Genomic DNA, 24,150 nt, shown 5'->3' with positions numbered 1-24,150 from the left:
ATGTCTGCCATTTCTGAGGAAAGGGGAAGAGGTTGGTTTGTCTGGAGTAGAGTAAGCGATGAAGGGAGAGGGATAGGGGATGAAATGAGAGGAGTGTGGCGATTGTACAGATGTGACCACATCTCATTTCCCTTTCTGCATGCTTGCTCTTGCAGTGGGATACCACAGACCCTCCCATCAAGAAGTGGACTCTGTCCTTCCACTCCTTGCATCTGGGTTGGCCATGTTGTTTGCTTTGACCAATGGGACGTCAGCAAATATTAGCAGAGGCTTGAAAAGCACTTGCACATCAAGGCTTGCTCTCTTGCTATTCCTGAAACCCCTGACTGCCATGCAGGTCCAGGTTATTCTGCTAGATTGAGACCCGTCACACTCATCATCAACACAACACCTAGCCACCCCCTCCCCCCCCCCCGGCCATGTGGTATACAGTGTTGTCCAAGCCAGCTGTTTCTCTATTGGCTTTCTGTCTGGGTTTTCTAAGTGTGGGTATTGAAGTCCTTTACTATTATTTATTGCTGTCAATTTCTGCCTTCAGCTCTGTTTTGCATATTTATATGGCTAATTAACTAATTAATTAATTCAGGTGCTCTGATGTTGGGTGTTTATATATTTATAATTGTTACATCTTCCTTTTGAATTGACACTTTTATCATTATATAATGACCTTCTTTGTCTCCAGAGACCGACCGTTTGGGACTTAAAGTCTATTTTGTATAATATAAATCTAGCCACCTCTGCTTTCTCATGGTTACCATTTGCATGAAAGGACTTGTTCTCTTAGCCTATGTATGTTTTTTTTTTTTTTTTAATTTTTTTTTCAACATTTTTATTTATTTTTGGGACAGAGACAGAGCATGAACAGGGGAGGGGCAGAGAGAGAGGGAGACACAGAATCGGAAACAGGCTCCAGGCTCCGAGCCATCAGCCCAGAGCCTGACGCGGGGCTCGAACTCACGGACCGCGAGATCGTGACCCGGCTGAAGTCGGACGCTTAACCGACTGCGCCACCCAGGCGCCCCTAGCCTATGTATGTTTAATTCTAAAGTGAGTCTCTCTTAGTTGAAACTTTTTACAAATACGTTCACAAAAATGTGAGACAATGCCACTCTATTTTTTTTGTCTTGGAATTTATACTTACTATTTATAAAAATAAGTTTGAAAACATGTTTATTTAAACATGTATATTTATGTTGTTGCTTTTTTTAAAAGAATCAAATGGATATTTTATTTATTTTTTTATTGTTTATTTTTGAGAGAGAGTGAGAGAGTGTGTGTGAGGAGGGGAGGAGCAGAGAGAGCAGAGACAGAGGGAGACACAGAATCCGTAGCAGGCTCCAGGCTCTGAGCTGTCAGCACCGAGCCCGATGCAGGGCTCAAACTCATGAACCATGAGATCATGACCTGAGCCAAAGTCAGAGGCTTAACTGACTGAGCCACCCAGGTGCCCCCAAATGGATATTTTAAAAATTTGTCGGGTGTACCTGGGTGGCTCAGTCATTTGGGCATCTGACTCTTGGTTTGGGCTCAGGTCATGGTCCCAGAGTCATGGGATCGAGCTCCATGTCAGGCTCTGTGCTGAGCACAGAGCCTACTTGGGACTCTGTCTCTCTCTCCCTCTGACCCTGTCCCACACTCGTGCTCCCTATCCCTCTAAAAATAAAACATAAAAATAAATAAATACAGTCTCTCTTGCAGATAGCATATCACTAGAGCATGTTTATTTATCCATTCTATGCCTTTTAATTGGTAAGTTTAATGTGTTTACATTCAAAGTAATTAGTGAGAAGTGAGAACTTACTGCTGCCATTTTGTTCACTGCTTTGTTTGTCTTGTAGTTGTTTTCTTCCTCTTTTTCAGCTTCTTTATTGCACTTCTCTATTGTACACTGGAGCTCTCTTAGAGCTAGTCTTATTGCCATATAGATGTTTATTCATTGTTTTTGTTGGTTTTGTGGGAGAGATGAGCATTGGGACTTCCTAGTTTGCCATCTTGCTAACATGAGAATAGAGACAATTATCATTAACTCAGAGACTATTGAAAATAGAAGGAATGGAAACAGTCATTCATGAGGGCTCCACCCTCATGACCTAATCACTTCCTAAATGCCCCACCTCCGAATACCCTCACACTGGGGATCTGGTTTCAACATAGGACTTTTGGGGGAAAGTTTCATTCCTTACACGCTATAACTTTGGCCAACAGAATGTGGCGGAAGTGATGATGTGCCAGCTCCATCTCTAGGCCGCAAGATCATGGTCCTTTCTAAATCTTCTCTTCAATTCCTGCTGTGTGGGAAGAATAAGGCTGCTGGGAAGCAAGAGAACATGTGGAACAGACCCCACTTGTCCCAGCTGGGGCTGTCCAAGGGCAGCATAGTGCTAGTGTCCCCCAAATATGTGAGAGATCACAGTCAAGAGCAGCACAGTTATGTGCGTGACCCACAGCTGATGGCCACCATTAATGGATGCCCTATCTCCATACCTGTTGCAATGTACCTTTGTAGCTCTTCCCATTAAAAGATGAAGGGTTTTTTCCCCCCACGTCTTGAATCCACCATCGATAGGCCTTGAGTGGCTTTGCACACTTCTACTCTCCCTCTCGGAACTCTGCCATGCAATGAGAACGTGCCTGGGCTAGTCTGATGGAAGATGAAAGGCCATGTGATTGGGAGCCAGCTTATCCCAGCAAACCCCCAAATATGTGAGAGAGCCCTGCCAAGATCAACAGAGCTTTCTAATTTACCCACCGCTGACCATAGACACATAAGGGAGTCTAGCAAAAAATGAGAAGAAATGTCCAGCTAACTCATAGGCTCACGAAAATGAAAGGTTATTGACTTAGACCAGTGAATTTTGAAGCGGTTTGATACAGCACAATAGGGAAGCAGCACAGGCCCTATCAACAAAGTAACCTGGAAGGAAGTGACTTTTGTGTATCTTTTCTGGGCAGGCATTAAATTACTATGAAATTCAAAATTGGTCTTCCAGAGATGGGACATCTTAATCCATGTTGATCTTTGACTTAAAATTTTAAATGGCTTTTTTAAATAAGAAAACATGCAAATAATGTCAGCCCCTGGATGAGAGTGGGAGAGCAGGAAGGAGGGTGAGAAAAAGAACAGTAAATAAGTGTAACTTGAACATAAAATTGCAATTGAAGTTTGTTATCTTAGTTTTCTGGTGTTTTGTGTTGATGCCTATGGTAAACAAAATATTATACACGTGTACAGAAATAAACCCACTGAACTTCCTGAATAAAAATTTAAGTCTGACGATTTTTGACACTGGCTACACTTTCTGATATTCTTAATTGCTATTTCCAAAGGTAAACTGGCATAGTACTAAGATAATAAATATCCATATTTATGTAAAGGTCGTTAATAAACTGGGATTCAACATTAAAGTTGTCCTCAACAGTAGGAAAAAAACACTAGCTCCCATAACAATAAAGCATTAATGGTAATTTTGAGATAACTTCCCAATATTCTATTCGAACTACTTATGTCCTGCACTTTTGAATTCCGTGGATGGAGAGTTTTCTTTGCAGATAGCTGGGCTTTGAGGAATAGTGATGGAGATTGGAGCTATACAGTTTGCAGCCATTTTAAGAAATATATGCTAATAGAAAAACAAAGGCTGCTCAATTGGGAGACTAGGATATGGTTTCATAACACATAACATGGTTTAATAAAGTCATTAGAAAAGGAGAAAAAAATTGGCTGCACAAAAACACAAAAGAAAAATTGGATTAATAAAGCCCTCATTAAACCAGGTAAAAAGAAACAGTGACTTAAAAGCAATAATGTGAACTTGCAGTATGTTTTGAAAAGAGGAATCCTTTTGATTGTTCATGAAAGTGGATATAGCAACCACCGTGTTAACCTGCTTCACCTCAAGCACTCATGTGAAATCATTTCCACTTGCAGCTTCCTGGGATGGCTCTCTCAACTTTTCACTAAAAAGAAATTGGGGTCCTTACAGAGTAGCATACTTTAAAATCAGCCTGGAACCTTCTGTTTTGGGGAGGAAGCCGCCTGGGCTGTGACATAAGAGTTGGCGTAAAAATCATTCCTAACGGTCCGTGAAAATTTGAACATTAAAAAAGTGATTACATCAAAACATATCAAAATTGTACACCTTCAATATGTGCAATTGTGTGTCACTTTTACCTCAATAAAACTATTTTAAGTTAAAAAAAAAGTGATTATGGTTCCCTAGAACCAGTAGAGTCTATGAAAGGCCAAATGTCTGTGATGATGCTCAGAGGGACAACATGAAGTGAGCAAGATACAAGTTGTGTAAAACGCACGCGTGACTCCCATCCTGAGACAAACTCTGGAGCAGGACCACCTGAGTCTGGGTGTTAGATCTGTGAGTTTTCTCACCTAGGAACTTGGGGGCAGATATTGCATGAGCATCTGGTTTCACCCTTGCTGACGAGGACAGGACCTTTTTGAGGCTGAGTTTGGCTCAAAAGACAGGCATGTGTTTTGGTGAGTTTTTCCGGAATGACGTAACACCCATATCTAAATATGGTGCCGTGGTACTCCTGGTGGTACCACGAGTTCAGAGGCGCCAGGACCCCATCCTGTAGTGGATTTTTGCAGTTACATGTTCCCAAGGACCCTACATATGCAAGAGAAGCTGTGCTGAGATACGGAAAAGAACTTTATTCCTCATTTTAGGAGGAGAAAACATGTTTTATTCAGTAAAAATAAGAAATGCATACAGGAAAGGAGAAGACTTGGTGCCATGAAACCAGAAAAACATATTGTCTCCATAATTACTGGTAATGTGCTTATGTCCTAAAAATAGAAATATAGGCATAGTGTAAGCAACCAAAAATATTTTGAAGTCTAGACAAGGGGCAGTGGTTCGTCAGGAATTCAGCTTTGTTGATCCAACGGAACCCTATCTCATGTGGCAAATATTGCTTGCAGCTGTACTCCCTTCTAGGCACTCTGGGGGGCAGAGTTATCTGGAAGAAATGGTAGGGGAAATAAAAGTAAAAAGTATGCTAAAGACCTTGTCTTGTTGGGGTAGGAGTGCAATAGAGAACTGATTATTTTTTGGCATTGAGGTGAAAATATACTTCCTCAGTGCCTAGAGTTCTTACATCCCATTCTTAGCTTCCACTCTAGGGTAGGAAGGGCCACACTGACTGAAATGCAAGCACAGGTTCTGCTGAGGCATCAGGCCCAGAGCAGTTCATGGAAACTTCCAGAGAAGCTCAAGTCACCGACTAAAATCTGATAGGCCCCAAACAATTCTCACGGAAATAGAAGATTGACTATCCTCTGCTAGAGAGGATTCAGAAACCGGGGAAAGGTTTGAATCGAGGTGATGTTAACCGGCATCGTCATTGAGGAAACAGCGTAAAGAAACCTTTGGTTTGGGGTGAGGGGTTAATATCAGTCTCAAAGTTAAGTCATTTTAGGACATGGTCCAAATGTCCCTTTTCAATAAACATCAAATGCTTTAAGGCTTCGTGGTCAAAAATGAAGTCTTTTCCCACAGTTCTGTGACCAGAATATTCCTGCTCCCTGAAGAGGCATGTCTTCCCATAATGGAAAACTATTAGGACAGAAGAATAACCTATCTTCTGAGACAGGTTATCCAGACTCTTTGTGGTTGGGCAGGACTCTGAAAATACAGAGGGAAAGTCGAGGACAAAATAACCAAAAGCAAAAGAAGGAACCAATGCTGACAAATGAGGGGGCGAGGGAAGCAGTGTGGCTGTAGTAGGTCCACGGGCAAGTGGAGAACGGAAATGGCTCCATGGGGGAGTCATGGCGCAGAGGTTCAGCTTTCATTAGGAATTGAGTTCTAGGAAGGAAATGGTATTTTAAGTCAATAATCTGGCAGCAATTAACAGGATGGACAGGAGTAATGAGGGGTCGTGAGGTCAGTGGAAGGATATATATAATCTCGATGATGACAGCCTGAGCAAGGGACGGGAGACCGGTAAAGAATGAACAAATATATTCTAGGCACACTTAAAAGCAGTGTTGTTTTATTTTTTCATTACAAAGGTATTATGTGCTCACTTTAGAAGTTTTAATGATACAAAAGTACACGAGGTAAAAAGAATACATACACGCACATATATGTATATATGCAACCGCTATTAGAAGTGATATTTCTAACTCCTAAGCCACTATAGGAAAGGAGGACATGCGCCTTGACAAGCTTAGCAAAAAGAGAAACAAATTCAAATAACGACAGAATTATAAATAAAGGTTACATAATTGTAGTAAATGTGAAAATTTTAATTATGAATTAAAAGGCAAACATTCCAGATGGAGTAAAAGAAAAAATCATCATGTACCGTTTTGAAAAGATAAAGACACACCTAAAACAAAACAGTGCAGAACAACTGCAGATCCTGAAATGGATAAAGTTACACTGGACAAGTGCTAACAAAAATCAAGTAAAGGTGGCCAAGAAACATCACGGCAAAAAGCATCAAATGGGTCAAAGAAGGTACCTTTATGTTGTGAACTAACACAATCCAATGAAGATAATCATGAAATTTAATGCACTGAAAAAGAATTTCAAATTTGCAAAGCAGAAAAGGCTAGAAATAGAAGACTATGATAAAATAAGTGGGAGATTTTACATACTCTCATCAAAAATTTAGATTGAGCACATCAAAAGGGAAAATCTGAGTAACAATTCAATTTAATATGTAGAAATATGATATAATATTACCCAAACAAAAAGGAAACATACATTTGCTTCAATTGCCCATGGAATATTTATAAAAGTTTATTACATTAGGACACAAAAAATTTCCAAAATGTATAATCCACACAGGAAACATTCTCCATCCATGAGACAGTAGGATTAGTAATAAGAGGGGAAAAAGGGTAGAAAAACAGAATGTCAACTAAAATCTAACCATGCTGAAATAGATAAATACTTCTAAATAACTCTTGGACTAAAAAGGAAAACAAAACTAACTACAGATGAAGTGACCCCCCCCCCCAAAAAAAGGTCACACTGTTTTGGCTACTGCTGTTTATGGTAACACTGTTTATGTGGAAACTGGGGGCACGGTCAAACACATCCAGAGGAAAATTTCTCATTTAAATGCATTAAGTATAAAATAAGAAAGACTGAAAAATAAACTAAGCATTCACTTAATTATTCTAGAAAGAGACCAAACAGAACCAAAGAATATAGAACGAAGTATTAACAAAAGCAGAAAGTGATATTAAGGAACAACTTTTAAAAATAGTTAAACTGAAAATAAAATACACAAATCTATGAACAGTTCTATTAAAGAAAAAAGGAGGATATCGCCACATATATGCAAGTTAAGACACATTAGACGATTATGTACAACTTCTAATCAATACATCTGAAAACTTAAATGAAATGGGAGAGTTTCACAAACTGCCCCAAGGAGAGGTGGATAACTTGCATAAACTGATCATCAGAGCAGGAAAAAAGACTTCTAAATACAGAGAACAGATCGGTTGCCAGATGGGTGGGGGGTGGGGGAATGGGTGAAATAAAGGAAATTAAGAGTACACTTATCTCAATGAGCACTGAGAAATGTATAGAATTGTTGAATCCTTCTATTGTCCACCTGAAACTAATATAAACAGCATGTTAATTCAATAAAAAAATATAAATGAAATTTTAAAACTAAAAATTCACACACGTAAGGAAGAAACTGAGAGATTTGCATTTCTACCCTCCCACTTCCCATATAAGCACCAGGACGAAATGGTTTTATGGGTATTACCAACTTTCCAAGGGAACAGCTTGTGTCTAAGGCACACTGCAAAATAAGAAAAAAATTCCAGTTCATTCACAGGTACACACAATCATGATATTAAAGCAGGAAAAGGACATCACACAAAGGAAAACAATAAATGAGAGTTTCCCAACAAGCGTGTGTGTGTGTAATTTACCTTCTAAGGCCTTGGGGGCAAACGGGCAGAGCCTGAGAAGCCAGCTGCCTCTGCCCTGAGCAGTCCTGTCCATCTGCCCCAGTGTGCCAACATGTGAAAAACGTAAGGAGGCGGCACTGTAGGCACTTGTTAATATAGAGCTTTACATCCGAAATCAAACACTGACAGAACCAAAACACCACTACTAAGTCAACTGGATTCCAAGAATGCAAGAATATCTCAACATTAGGAAACCTGTCAGTGTAATTAACTACAGTAAGGGATTAAAGAGAACAACCATGTTATCGCCCTGGCAGATGCCAGAAGAGACTTTCTACCATTCTTTGTCTGTTCCTGACAGAACTGGAAGTCAATCAGGAATCAAGACTAGAAGAGTATTCCCATAACTGGAAAGAGGTTATCTATCAAAAACAACGGCAGCCATCATGTTTTAAAGTGAAAAAAGGCATTTGTGTTCAAGTCAAAAACAAGAGAAGGATGCTTGCTCTTTATGAATCAGTATAAATCTGCATTGTCCTAGAAGTCATGAGATCTTTATCGATGTTGTACAAGGGGGAAAAAATGAGATACAAACATTAGCAAAGAAAAGACAAACGTGCCATTGTTTACAACTGACATGCTCCTGTACCTAGGAATTCAAGATAATTAACTGGAAAAATAACATAGGGCTAAGAACAGAGTTTAATATGGTGCCTGGATACAGGATAAATGCAAAACTTGGTGTCATAAAGATATCAGTTCTTGACACATTACTCAAAAGGCCTGAGGCAATTCAAGGGATTTTTTTTTTTCTTAACAGAAGTTGATGAGCTGATTCTAAAATTCATCTGAAGAAAATGTACAAGAATAGCTAAGTAAATCCTGAAAAATCAAACAGAATAATGGAGGAAGAAAAGCAGCCCCATCAGTTTTCAAAACATATTATAGTGCTATAGTAATTAAAGCAGAAAGGAACCAGCTCAGTAAAAGACAAAACTGGACAGAAAAGAAGCATAAGTATACCCATATACTTCCTGATTAAAAAAAAAAAAAGAATTCCAAATTAGTGCAGACGTAATTCCATAAATAACATAGGAAAAAATAAACATAGGTCCCTTACTTTCCACCATACACACACACAAAATCAATTCCATATGGACATATGGATTAAGGCACTACATAATAAAAAATAAATAACGTATTAGAAGAAAACATAAGATAATACTTTTATAATGTTGAGATACAGACACCTACCTAAGTATGAGACAAAACCAAGAAACTGTAAAAGAAAGATTGATATGTTTGCCCATTTCTATAATGAGATTGTTAGGGCAATACCACCATAAATAAACGTTGAAAAAGACAAATGAAAGACATTTGTGGTATACGGCAGACAAAAGGATACCAGCTCTGATACCCAGAGACCTCGTACAAATCAACAAGGAAAAAGACAAATGATTCAACAGAAAAATAAGGCAAAGGATATGAACGAGCAATCTCCAACAGGAGAAATACAAATAACTAATAAAAATATTAAAAGGTGCTTAACTTTACTAGTGATCAGGGGAAAATAACTTAATGGAATGAGATTGGATTTTTCATCCAAAATGCTGACAAAAATTAAAAAGAATGACAGGGTCCAGCATGCCAGGGGTCAAGTTAGCTCACACCCTTTGATCTAGCCATCATACTTCTAAGGTACCAGCCTGTAAAAATACTTGTAAATGTGCAAAAGATAGATTAAAAAGAATGTTTTTATAGCATTATCTGTAATAGTAAAGAAAAAAAAAACAACTGTTAACAATCTCAAGATTTATGTGGGAAGAGTTGAATAAATTATATAGTACACCTTACTATGGAATTCCCTCAGCTATTACAACAAAATGACTTCTATTGGGGCGCATGGGTGGCTCAGTCGGTTGGGGTTCTGACTTCGGCTCAGGTCATGATCTTACAGTTCATGAGTTCGAGCCCTGCATCGGGCTCTGTGCTGACAGCGTGGAGCCTGGAGCGGGCTTTGAGCTCTGGGTCTCCCTCTCTCTGCCCCTCTCCCACCCCTGCTCACTCTCTCTCTCTCTCTCTCTCTCTCTCAAAAATAAATAAACATTAAAAAATATTTTAATGACTTTCTATTGAGTGCGGCTGGGGAGGGCAAGTTGTAGAATAATATGTACAGGATGACTTCATTTTGTGAAACATCAAGAACACATGCACATACAGAGAAAAAGTAATCATGGCTGTCTCTGGACAGTGGAACTGTCACTTGTTACTCTATATGCTACTGCATTTACAGTAAGCATATATTACTTTTGTAGCAACAAAAAAATAAGCTCACTCTGTAACATTTGGATTAAAAAAACAACTGTAAGGAAACAGAAAAAAATGATGTGAAATGTCACTAGACAAAGGCAATTATTATTAACCCGTCAACACTTTTTCAGTGTCCGGTATGCACATTAAACATATCTGAGATCTTCCTCTATGTAGTTTGGGGCTTGTCTTTCAATTATTGTTAAATTGTATTTTCCCTATAGGAAATTTAGAGAATAAAGAACTACAAGAGAATAAAAAGCCCATGTATTCCAGCCACCCAGAGATAACTGCTTAAGAAATACCATGCAATTTGAATTCACCGAATTGTATTATGAGTAATCAACGCACAGTGTCTCATCGATCTATGCATGACCCGCTTTTATTTTTATCCATTAACTTATTGGATTTAATTTTCATAATCGTACAATTCTTAAATAGTCAATGGTATGCTTTTAATTATATAAGGAACACCCACCCACCCATTGAACCTGAGTGCTAGAATACGGACGATAACTTCAATCCACTTCTATGATCTTCTCCTATTCCAGCCCCTTTCCTCAGTCCCAATGACCATTATCCCGAAGTTTTTATTGATTCTCCTTTGCTGTTTAATAAAATATTTTAAATCCCAAATATATATGTGTACCTAAATAACACAGTGTTTAGTTTCACTTGTTTTTGAATAATATAGGAAGGACATCCTATTATATGTGCTCTTCCGGGACTTGATACCTTAACATTATAGAAGTACAATCTACCCATATTATTATGTTCAGCAGTAGTTCATTTCTCTGCTGTATAATATTACACTGTGTAAATATACCACAATTTACCCATTTTCCTCTTGGGACTTTTACCACTGACATAGTAGTGTATATTCTTCTGGTCATTTTTCAGAGGACATTTATATAGTTTGCTTTCTAAAGATTTGACTGTTATACATATTTCCATGTGACCTGTTCCTCTCACTAATGAGATCTTGTCAACATATTCCTATTTCAGTGAATATTCTTCTGTGGTAGAAACTTAAATGGCTGCGTAGTACTCCGTCATAGAGTTACCATATAATTTTATTTAACCACCCCCGATTCTTGGACATCTTGACTGCTTATGGGTTTTTTGCTCTGATAAGCATTATGATGTACATATCCCTTAACTCGGCAACTCTCCTTTAAGAATTTATCCTAAGTGATACCTGAACAAATTTGCACACAATCACGTACAGGGCCACCATGGAAGACGACACAGTTTGTGTTCTGCACAACTCGTGTAACGTATGTGCTCATCACAGCAGTTTTTAGAATACAAAACAACTAGAAAGAACCTGATGCCCGCCAATAGGAGATATTAAAGTTACATATTAAAATTAGAACATAGACTCACAGTCACTGACATGGGAAGACGTTTATAATTTATTGTTAAGGGGAAAACTGGGTTAAATATAAGTATGATTCCATTTTGTAAAAGAGAATAAACATACCTGTGAAAGAGGGTGGAAAAATATACACCAAAAACCTTATAGAAATTATCTCTAAGTATTGAGTTTATTTGAGATCTTAATTTTTTTCAATTTGGTCTCTTTCATTTTGAAGTGTTTTCAACAGTAAAACTTGATTACATGTATAATAAGATGAATAAATAATGAACGTTTATGCACAATCATTTAAATATTTTTCCTGAATATAAAATACTTTCACACCGTAAGAACTTTGGGAGAAAAAAAAAAAAAGAACACCAAGAAGTACACACAAGTCACACATAAACGTACCCACCTAGAGATAATTAGTTCACAATCTCCAATATGTTTACTTCTAGTCGTTTGTCTCTGATTGTATATACTCAAGATAATTGCAATCACACTTTATATAATCTTGTGTGCTGATTTTTCACTTAACATTATATAATATCAACATACCACAAATATTTTAATGAAAGAATATTCCATCACATGGAAATAGCACATTTACCTAATCATGCCCTTAAAGTGAGACCCTTAGGTTTTTCTGTTTTTCACTATGCCAAGTACTACGTGAGGAACATCTTTGTGCATGAGTTATCCGCATTTCAATGAAATAATTTTAAATGAAATCTTGAATAGATTCACTGAGATGAAAATATGAAGTCAAAGAGTACCAACATTTTTATATCCCTTGACATATAGTGCCAAAACTATACTTACTATACATACATTTTTTTAAGGTAGCATGGAGTAGTAGGGGAAAAAAGAAGCCAAAATACATGGATCCCATGCTCATCTTTAGTACTTGCTGTTTAACCTGATTAGGGAAAACTGATATAAAACATCCATCTTACTAATCAAATGAGAAAATAGATCCTTCAGTCACCATAAATGTTACTTCCGCAGGAATGCTTTCCTTAACTTTCCAGACTCTCACAACATCCTATACTTACTTTTCCTTCATGGTCTTGCAACAACTGATAGATAATTGTTCAATTATTTGTACGCTGTCAGTTTCCCCTAGGTGATTTTGAGCTCCATTAAACTATTCCTGGCACACAGTTGGCGCTCAATAAACATTTGTTGAATGAATGAAGACATGGATGATGGATGAAATGATAGCACTTTGCAAAATAAATCATTAGACATTTGGAAGGTATTTCAATTTTAATAATAATTATTATTCATTTGTATTACCATGTAGACAATTCTAGATCTTTAGGGATCCCTTGACCAACCATAATTTCATTATGTAGCTTTAATGCTTGTCATGCCACCCAGAGGCATGGTAGCAATATTGCTGGAAGCACCTGTTAGGAGGTGAGACTTGGAGAACCAAGTAGTTAGTTCTGTAGGTCAGCATGCTGGGGGTTAGGGAGTTGTAGTTACCATTAGTTGAACACAAGACAGTAGTCAGGAATCCAGGAGGTCAATGATAGGTGAAGAAACAGGTAAATCCTGGAGGTCAGAAACAAACTAATGATAAGTGGTCTATATAGTAAGGTAAAACTGGAGAATGGTCAGTGGTAAGAGATTGAAGTTGATGGGAGGGCCAGATTCCAAGCACCAGGATTCAAAGCATGGACTTATGAATATGATTCTAAAGCAAACGGCTCTTGAACTCAGTGCTTCCTTATTTCTGCCCAAATTGAAAACGGTATCAGGAAGTGTTTGTGCCTAGTTCCATACACATGGGCAAGGGAATAATAGTAAATAGTTGAGGAATGAGATCTGTGGATACAAATATGTTCTGATAGTGACAGGAAAAAGTGAGACCATTTGGACATAAGATCTGATAATAGTCTGCACATAAAACGGGAGCAATCACGCTTTGGATCCCATAATTCTCATCTTGACTTTCAGCAGCAGATATTATAGCATAGCGGTTAGGATCATGGGCTCTGGTCACAAGCTAGCTGAGTCCAAATCCCAGCTTTCTCATTTCACTTATTAGTTGTGTCCTTTGGACAAGTTACTTCACTTCTGTGTGTCAGTTTCCTCATCTGTAAAACGGAGATGACAGCACCTACCTCAATGGGTTCTTGGGAAGATTAAATGAGTTGATGCATGTTACAACCTTAGAACAGTGCCTGGACGTAGCAAATGCTATGTCAAGTGTTATTATTATGATTACTATTATTATTAATTGGTCACATAAGACCAAACAAAAACTGGTGTTAAAAGAGATGGATAAATACACTGTATGTTAACTCTAATAAACAGTCTCTAAACAGGATTTTTTTCATTAAATAAGAATTTCACTTGCACCTAAACATAGTTGACTATATGAAACCTATAAGCATTAGGGAAGTAGCAAAATTTCTCACAGCAATCCCATCCCATCAGTGTGTTTATTTTCCAGAGGCTGTTTTATGAACACTATCTTAAAAAGTTGTAAAGCATAAATACATATTTACTAATAGCAGAAAACACTATTAAGCTGCAATACAGTTAATCCATAAAATCTGGTCTGTAAGAAGGAACACCTTATTAAAATTTGTGAGGCTAAATCTACTGTAGGCAGGATTACTTGTGTTGGAGGGCCTGTCTGTAGAAAGATCTGAACACAGAAAGGCTTGGACTTGGGAAGACTAATTTTAAAAAGGTCTGGACCTGGGGAAAGGTCAGAAGACCTGGACTATGGAACATGTTAGAATACCTGGATATTGTAGACACTGGAAGACCCAATGTTAGAAGACCGGCACTCTGGAGACGTTGGAAGATGCGGATATTGAGCCCCCTGTTGGAAGACTGGGTAGTTGTCGGAAGACGTGGAGATGCTGGAAGACGTGGAGTTGCTGGAAGACGAGCAGATGCTGGAAGCCCTGGAGATGCTGGAAGCCCTGGAGATGCAGGAAGACGTGGATTTTCTGGAAGACGCGGCTTAGTTGGAAGACGTGGATTTTCTGGAAGACAAATTTGTTGGAAGACGTGGGTAGGCCGGAAGACATGAATTTGATGGAAGACACAGCCTTGTTGGAAGACGTGGATTTGCTGGAAGACATCGATTTTCTGGAAGACGTCGATTTTCTGGAAGACCTGGAGGTCATTGGAAGACGTGGATTTCCTGGAAGACATGGATTTTCAGGAAGACCCGAGTTGTCTGGAAGACCTGGATTGTTTGGAAGACGTAGATTGGCTGGAAGACCTGGAGGTTCCTGGAAGACATGGATTTTTTTCCGGAAGACGTGGATCTCTAGGAAGACATATATTTGTTGGAAGACCTGGATCTAGTGGAAGACATAAATTTTCTGGAAGACGTGGCTTTATTAGAAGACCTGGATTTATTTAGTGGAAGACATAAATTTTGTTTGGAAGACGTCGATTGACTAGAAGACTGGATTTGGTGGAAGACATGGATTGGTTGGAAGATCTGGACTTTTCTGGAAGATATGGATTTGGTGGAAGACGTATATTTTTCTGGAAGACATGGAGTGAGTGGAAGACCTGGATTTCTTTCTGGAAGACATCAATTGACTGGAAGACCTGGATTTTCCGGAAGACATAAGTCAGCTGGAAGACTTGGATTGATTGGAAGACTTGGATTTGGTGGAAGACAGTTTTTTTCTGGAAGACATGGATTGGCTGGAAGACCTTGAAATTGCTGGAAGATGTGGATTGTCTGGAAGACCTTGAAACCATTGGAAGACATGGATTTTCTGGAAGACGTGGATTTTCCTGGAAGACGTGGATTTTCCTGGAAGATATGGGTTTTATGGAAGACCTATAATTACTGGAAGACGTGGATTATCTGGAAGACATGGATTATCTGGAAGACCTTGATGTTGTTGGAAGACTTAGAATTTGTTGGAAGACTTGGAGTTGCTGGAAGACCTGGAGTTGTTGGAAGACCTTGACACTGGCACCATTGGAAACCCTGGACATTGGAGACATTGGAAGCACAGGATATTGGAGACATTGGAAACCTTAGATTTTGTGGACATTGGTTATTCTGGACGTTGGAGACTTTGGAGACCCTAAATGTTTGGAATTCATGGGTATTGGAAGCCCTGAATACTTAGAGGCATTGTAAGTCCTGCACCTTGGAAGCCCTAAACATTGGAAGATATAGACAATGGAAGATCTAGACATTTAGAAATCCTAAAATTGGAAGCCCTGGGTATCGGGAGATATTTGGGAAACCTGGATATTGACACATTCATGTTAAGACACAGAATTTGGAAGCTATAATTTTCATGATGCTGGAAGTCAAGGACGTTGGCAGCCCTAGACATTAAGAGACTTGGACAGTAAGATGTCAGGATGTCAAAAGACCAAGTCATCCAGACATTGGGGATGTTGGAACACCTAACCATTGGAAAACCTGGTTCTTAAGAGATATTGAAAGACTTGGGCAGTGGAAGAACTGGTGATAATGAGACATTGTAAAATCAGAATTTAGGAGACACTAAAAATTGTAGGAACCAAATGATGTGAGAGCTAGAAGATATTAGAAGAGCTGCACTAGGACACAATAAAACGTGGACTCTAGAAGACGTGCATATATGGGACACTGGAGGATTGGGAACATAGAGAAATTGGAACTTAGAACTCTGGACCCTGAGACAAGACCTGGAACTTGATGATTGATTATTGGAGAAAGTAGAAGACCTAGAGTTTTAATGTCCCCAATGATGAGGAGATTAGAAAACCCTGGCATTGGAGATGCTTCAGGCCAGAGAGTGGAAGATGTGGGCATTGTAACATTTAGAAGATCTGGCAATTGGAGATGTTGGAAGCTGTGAAGCTCAGAAAACCTGATGTTAGAGATACTAACGAATCAAAAGGCCTAATCTTAGAGATACTAGAAGGTCATGTTGAAAGATATTGGCAAGGTTGAAAGACTTTCACATATGGACCTGATGTGACATTTAAAGACATATGATAAGGCTACTCTAGTAGTCTTTATAACTATGGCATCTCTCACTAAAAAGCAAAACACAGAGAAAGGACATCTTAGGAAGATGACAAAGAGGAAGCAGGGAAATTCAAGCGAAAGCAAGTAGTTTGAATGGGTTGGAACCTATTTTCATAGTCCCAGTGAACTAGCCTTGTATTGTTTGACAGGATGTGAATGAGGAATTATCAAAGATGAAGGAATATCCAGCTTGGAGAACTACTTGACTTTAAATAGGAGTCAGCCAGCCAACGTTTTCTGTAAATAGTTAAGATTTTGCGGGCCATATGGTTTCTATCGCAACTACTCAATTCTATCATTATAATGTAGCCATAGGCGATACATAAATGAGTGGGCATGGTTGTGTTGCAATAAAACTTTTATTTAAAAAAAGTTGGGCCAGTTTTGACCCAAAGGCCTTAGTTTGCCAGTTCCTGCTCTAGATGCCAAATCTAGGGTATAGTAAGTATATTAAGTACATCCCAGGCTAGCATTCACATGCAAAAGAGTGTGTAGAGCAATTTGAAGCCCGGTGGTAAATAAAGATACCATGTATGTGATGATGCTCAGGAGAGGCGGCTAGCAAGAACCTGAGAATGGAGTTTAGATCTCCACTTAATTATTCCAGGGGCACAACAAGAATATTTGTATTTAGAGCCAAAATTGAATGGGTAGCATTCAGGACCCCAGGCAAACGGGGCTGGGGTTCAGTGAGGATACCCTAACTCGATAGGCTGGAAGCTTAAAAAGAATATTAAAGAAGAAAGTCACTTTTACACACCGGGGTTATCCTTCCAGGACTAAGCACCGTTCATCCAAAGAGAGGGAGTCCCCAGCCCAGGGCAGAGAATAAGTGGCAAAGCCTTCACTCTGTGTCCCATATTCTTCTCATTAGGACACTCATCATGCCACCGCCAATTAATCAAGAGCCAAGTCTAGGTGTTCGTAATAATGGAGGAGAAGAGGAAGGAGACTACAGCTTTGAAGTCTCATCTCAGGCACTCTGGCTTCAGGTAATAAGTCTGATTTCTGCTCTTACCCACCAGAGCTTAAGCAACAAACGTAAGAGATCAGGGTTGAGTTGTAAGCTGAAGATCTTTAGTACTTAGGCAGAGCTGAGGAAGACACGGGTGATCACATACACTGTAGGAAGGAGAACACCGGCCGGCAAAACTGGTTACAATACGCTGGGACCGGGTCATGATTTAAAGGTTAAGTAGTGGAATATAGAGACAATGGGCAGCCACTGAAGATTTTTGGACAAGGAAGTACCAGCATCCGAATTGTACACGTGGAAAATTTGTCAAGCAGCCAAGTGCCGAAGACTACCAGACATAATATACTAGAACATCAAAGACTCCCAGGTTCAAACACTAAAAGAGTTGGGATGTGAGTTATGAAGCCACTATAATCATCCAGGCTAAGTGGTAATGGGGGCTTGAACTGAGGCAGTGACAGCTCTGTTACCCAACAGATCCAGCATTTGGATGATGATGAATACTCAGCATTCTGGAAAGCATGATTGATGCTAAGTTTCTTGAATGCCATCACAGAATGCATGAAATAGCAAAGATGTTCAGAAGCGAGTTATGCGGAATTGTCCTCCCCTCGTAAGAGTACTTAGATATCCAATTTTCTCTCAAAGGCAGAGCTAATAATTTGGTGGTTTAAGCAAAGTAGGTCCTATAGAGCTTTATTGTTAGCTCCTATTAACACAGAGTGACTTAATTATCTTAAAAGTGGAACCAAGTGGATGGATTATTTTCTAGAGAATAGGAATATATCCATGTGAAAAAAGTCATTAAAAGTCATCCGTATATGAATAAATATCATGCAAGGATAACCACTTGATAAATAAAGCACATATAAATGGAGCACCACAGGGGCAAAGGAATTATCATTTCAGGTATCTTTCACAAGCAAATAAAAATATTGAAAATCAATTTTTATTCCTTCTCTCTTCTTAAAACCATCATGCATACCATTTTTTGAAGGAAATAGATAAAATATCAAAATATTAAAATCCTGCAAAAACATGAGTAAACTATCATCTTTAGTTCTATGATGCTTGTTATAATAATAATAGCAACAATTTATTGAGCGCTTACTATGTGCCAGGCACTGTACTAGGCATTTCATATAATCTCATAGCAATCCTATAATGGCAGGTATTTTTCGACCCCGTTTTACAGATTAGAAACTCAAGTCCGAAATGGTTAAAAAGCATGCCCACAGTCACATAGCTGGTAATTGGCAGGGACAGGATTGAGAGCAACTCTGATCCCCAAACCTAGGCCCCACGCTGACTTGCCGCACCCCAATAGCTCAAGGGTGATCCTGTGGGGACCAAGCGCCACTCACGCAAAGAGAGGGAGTCCCCACCCCAGGCAGACAAGAAGCCAATGGCAAAGCCCTCATTTATCTATGTCCCGGGTTCTTCTCATCACGGCCTTCCTCATGCCCCTGCCAGGAAATCAGGAGTTAATTCTAGGTGTTCGCAAAAATGGGTTAATTATATCACGGGCTTTATGCAGTAATGCAAGAAAGATGAAGTGCAATGTCTCAAGCACACTAGATTCCTATTTAATTTCCCAACGTTTGTTGTTCGCGCTAGTGAAATGTCCTATCTGGGCTTTCATCTATTTTCTATGTGATTTTATGGCTCCCAAGAACATATACACTCTGTTCATGCCACAATTTATTTCTGAATTCTTAGATAAACAACCATAGCACATCGACATGAAGACCATTAAAAGGTAACTCTATGTAAAGTTCAGTGATCAATATATTCCATAGCACAAACGTGGTTCGCACACTCTTCGGCTATACACGCCGTAGAAGCCCTTTATTAGCATTCAGGTGGTGGCAGCTGTGTAATCCAAATGTGTGGTTTAAAGAGCCTTGTCTGCATTTTGAACGGAAAAGATTTTAAACAAACAAAGGGCTCTTTTTAAATGTAATACCAGTTTTCTAATATTCTCTACAAGTTTCATCAACCTGGGCTGCCCTTTCTCCCCACCTCCTTTTCCTTTTCTTTTCTTTTTCCAGTGGTTAAATATGTCTGTAAAGAAGGAAAACTCCATGCATTTCATAATAGTGAACACAACAATTTACCTGAACCATTTGACAAGAGGAAGATTCTTTTCACCCAAACTGTGCATACAATCTTCTAAAAGAAATTTCAGCTTGTCAATTTTGGGGACTATTCTTAATTTTAAAAAGAAAAAAGAAACACCCATTTGCATGGCAATGTTGTCATTCATTTCTATTTCTACCGCTTAGGTCTATACCAACTTTCAAATCCACCTGTAAGTTCTGCTGACTTGTTAAACTCAGCCATATTGAAATGTTCTAGATTTTATCGTCACCAGTGAAACTTCTTAGATTATTTTAACTCGATATTGCATTAAACAAGAATTAGATTTATCTCAATTATTTTATTTCAAATGGCCTGGTCCCTAGACAAACATTTCCACCTCTCAAGGCAAAGTCTAGGCATTTCTGTGACAACTAAACTGATATAACAGTTGGTGTCCCATTGCATTATTTTTATATTAATGGTTCCTGGTTGATGCTGTTCAGCTTAAATTTGATTTCTCTAATTCTGGTCAAATTTAAGAGAAATAAAATGGCAAGGGAGTAATCTCAAGAAATGGTAAAATTCTCAGCAAACCACATTCTCTAAAGACATATGGAACCACTGATTATACTGGTAAAATAGTCATCGACTTAAAAATATTTACCTCTAGATATGATTAAGAATGTACCAATTATCCATGGAACCTTGAAACAGTAACCATACAGAGTTCTCTGCTTTGGTTTATGAAAACAATAGATACAACACGTTAAGATGTTTTACTCATAATATCTATGCATTATTATTTTCCCCAAGCCCTGTAACTCAAGAAGAAAAATCGCCATTAACACAAATAAGAAACTCATAGGAGGTCCTCTCTGTCTTTCTTTTCAGGAAGTTGATGCCATGTTTGTTTCTCGTTTTTCTATGCCTAACTCTCTTTTCTGGAAGGCACTAAAACATGGTAAAACTTGAACCAGAAGCACGATTTTTAAAATAACAGGAACACAGTACAGTAATGCTGCTACTTACCTTGGTCTCTATGAAAGGGCTCAGGCACACTCACAATCAACCAATGAGGTTGATGCACCTTTCTTTCAAGGTGCAGAGAGAGAGGGACCTTAGAGACCAAGTGGTCCTATTCTTTCACTTGACAGATAAGGGAAAAGTAGGGTGATTTGAATAAGACCATCCATTGAGTTAGTGGTGGAGCCGAAATTTAGAATCAGGGTTTCCTAGCTGCTGGGCCCACTAGCATTTGTATTACATTTTCTACTAGAATTCTGTTCAGACTGAGAGCAGCAGTTAACAACCATGGCTGTATAAAACATCGGTTGAGGAGCTTTCAAAATATACAGGTGCTGACCCCGTCCCTGATTCAGTACATCCAGGGGCAGGTCCCAGAAATCTGTATTTTTCCAAGCCCCCCAACGTGATTCTGATGTGTCGAGAACTACTGTAAGGCAAGGGAGTGAGCTCCTCTGGCACTGTGGTGGGCCGCTAGACCCACAGCACCTGAACATGAGTTTTCAACTCTCATCTGCCTCTTTTGAACCTGTTGGGGAATGCCTGATATCTCAACTGGACCTATGCAAGCAAGCCCTTTTAACTCTTGGATTTTCTTCCCTTTCCTCTGACCACTTCAAACTCAGATATAGGTAAGCTATCATTCAAACCTTCAGCCACCGAGGGTGGTGTGGATCATTGGATTTCTACCACCTTTCGGGAAGAAGTTTCGATATCCCTTTCCCAGAGGGTATTTAAATATGCAAATCGCTGGGAAGACCAGATAGGACAACAGAGCGGATCAATGGAGATGAACTCTGGCAGCTTTTACTCCTTGAGTAGATACCAAGAGTAAATCCCAGAATGCATTTTAAACGCACTGCCTTAAGGACTGACCAATGGCTACATCTACAACTGCTGGAAAACAAATTAACTGATACCAAACGAATGAGTCTAGATTCTTTCTGTCAAAATGGCAAATTAGGCTTAAGTAAGATTAAAATAAATGTCAGTATCAAGAGTACAAAATCAAGTTGTCCAACCACATAGAGTAACCCCCCTCCCTACGTATTAGAGTTGACTTCCTGGACCCTCACTGTAGAGGAATCTGTGTTGCAGGGACTTATGAGCCTCAGGGGGTAATTGCAGCAGGGAAGTGGGTATTATGACAGCCCAGACACTTGGTCTGTTCGCTGAAATAAGACACTAAGTAAAGTGAATCTTGTTGGTATTACTAATTTCACATCAGTAATAGTGATGACTGGGCAACCGATTTCTGTTTCTCTCTGATCTCAAAGTCAGGACAATCATGCGTCAGTGAAAATGCTGGTCGTCACAGTAGTGATAGGGAAAGAATCAAGACAATTGGGTTGTGTCTGGAGAGAAGTAAGCTCAACCTTCCGTTCTACTTTCCTCTTCCAGCACTTGGATCACCACATCATCAGAGCTGTTGGAGTCTGAATCCCAAGGTTCAACTATCTGTGTGTGGCCTTTCTGCCTGCTGTTTGCAGAATGGGTTTGAATGACATGGCCCGAAGGTCCAGCCTCTTCTTCCCTGTTGAAGCAAACAGAGAGAAAGACTTATTGGCCTTCATTTGAAGGTTTCTTATTACTGCTTTATAGGGTTGTGGGTAATCGTTTAAATCTTGCCTTCAGGTCAATAAATATTCCATCGAAAGATCTCTCTCCTCTGAATCATCGCAGCAATTTGACTTGTGGAACAGCTGCTCCTACATTCTTTGAGTTCTGGATGTTAACCTATGCTGACCTGTGGTATCAACTTTTGATGTGATCACATCTCTGAAAAAGTTCTCAACTATCTTCTGAGGGTGAGAATCTAACACTTCAGCAAAATGTCACTTAAATCAATGTCTTCAAATCCTTCGCCACCCAAATGTTTTGCAGATGCTACAACCTTTTCAATTTCGTCTACCACTGGGAGAAAACTTTCAGAGTCCATTACAACCTCATTCCCAAGTTTGTGCCAGGCTCCATTAAGGGTTGCCTGTGTTATTTCTCGCATTGATTCTTCCACTATTGTTAAAGCATTACAAATGGGGAGATTTTGTCAAGCTACTTTCACAGTCAGTTCTGACGTCTCCCTCATACGATCTGCAAGGTAATCAAACATACGCCAAGCACAGTACCTCACAAACAATTTTCAGCACTCCCAGATGCTTGGGTTGAAGGAGTGGAGTTGTACTGGGGGGTGGAGGTGACTGGAACACAAGGATCAGCATTTACTATCGCACTTTTGGCAGTAGGAGCAGGTGTCCAAAAGCAGCAACTTTGAATTCAAGGTTTTTTGGTTTTTTTTTTTTTTGGTTTAAATATTGTCTAACCTCAGGAATGAAGACTTCAAAAACTGGCCCAAAAAGAGTTTCTCAGTGATCCCTACTTTATGGTTTCCCTTCATGTAAACAGAAAAGTGTTTCTAGCATTCTCTTTTAAGAGGGCAAGGACTTCGCAATCTGTGAAGCAATGTGGGTTTAATCAATCACCAGAACCGTTGGAACGAAACAGAACTTTGAGCTTGTCCTTTCCAGGCTTGAAGCCTCTGGTCTTTTTCTCATCCTCTGCAAAAGGTGTGCAAGTAGGCATGTACTTCCTGAACAGGGCCATTTCGTCAGCACTGAAGAAACAGCCATTTCCCTCAATCCGTTCCCTCAGGTATTCAGGGTAGCCAGCAGCAGCCTCATGATCTGCTTCCTCTGCCGACCATTTCTTTTCAGACAGACCACAGCATTTCTTAAACCTAGCCAACCACCCTTTACTCACAGTGAATGTTGTAACCTTTTGTCCAGATGAAAATTGAAACTTGCGTTTTTGTGATGCTCGCTGGCAGATTACGCCTACAGGAGGAGGCCTATGCAGCTCTCTCTGGGTTAGAAGCCACACGTGCACATCTTTTCCATGGTCTCTGTGTTGGCATTTCACGTTACGTATGATGTTCTTGATGATTCTAGCGTGCCCCTCGATTGATTGGCCCTAATAGCTTATTTTTATTGTGCAAATCATAGATTTATTAATGCCAAAAAAAGGGAAAAAAGGGCCCTAGAGAGGTCTTGGTTTCACCATTATTGAGCATTTCGAGAACTTTCATTTCGTTTGCTGCAAACATCACTTTTCTTGCCCTCTTTGCTCTTCTAGCATCTGCACTCTTGCTTTTCTGCTTGGGTGCCATTCCTACCCAGACTCAACGCAAATTTCTAATTAGTGACAGTTTTAGATCACTGAGCAGTACACGACACTAATTCGTGATACGCACGAAGCAAATGACAACATTCACAAGACAAATAAAAACAGCAAAACGGCTTTTGCGTGACAACACGTGCGTGTGCTCAATGGCTGCAGAGGGGACAACAGGCAGAAGAACAAGGGCAGAAGCAAGCGACCCGGGTGTCGGTCTCGTCACATGAGACAGTCAGCAGGATAACGTGATGGCGACGTGAACTTGCATGCTGTTCCAAAACTCTCAAAGGCACAGAGTAGGCAAA

General features: G+C 39.4%; 1 protein-coding gene across 1 annotated transcript; it reads left to right on the top strand.

Moving 5' to 3' along the window:
- On the top strand, positions 1 to 18,359 carry CDR1 (cerebellar degeneration related protein 1). The gene is made up of 4 exons (XM_030304859.1): positions 1 to 31; positions 2,206 to 2,399; positions 14,435 to 14,554; positions 14,589 to 18,359. Exons 1-4 carry the CDS (start codon positions 1 to 3, stop codon positions 14,907 to 14,909), a joined length of 666 nt encoding a protein of 221 aa, XP_030160719.1. The 3' UTR covers positions 14,910 to 18,359.
- Positions 18,360 to 24,150: the final 5,791 nt, after the last annotated feature.

The sequence above is a fragment of the Lynx canadensis genome, chromosome X, assembly GCF_007474595.2.
Source record: "Lynx canadensis isolate LIC74 chromosome X, mLynCan4.pri.v2, whole genome shotgun sequence".
NCBI classification, from domain to species: Eukaryota; Metazoa; Chordata; class Mammalia; order Carnivora; family Felidae; genus Lynx; species Lynx canadensis.
This window is presented reverse-complemented; position numbering and strand designations above follow the sequence as displayed.

What these genes read in the sequence shown, in the direction of transcription:
- CDR1 (XM_030304859.1), top strand. Translation starts at nt 1, where the DNA reads ATGTCTGCCATTTCTGAGGAAAGGGGAAGAG. An exon ending in TTCTGAGGAAAGGGGAAGAG is followed by an intron (nt 32 to 2,205) that starts GTTGGTTTGTCT and finishes TTTGGCCAACAG; the next exon opens with AATGTGGCGGAAGTGATGAT. An exon ending in TGCTAGTGTCCCCCAAATAT is followed by an intron (nt 2,400 to 14,434) that starts GTGAGAGATCAC and finishes AAGACTGGGTAG; the next exon opens with TTGTCGGAAGACGTGGAGAT.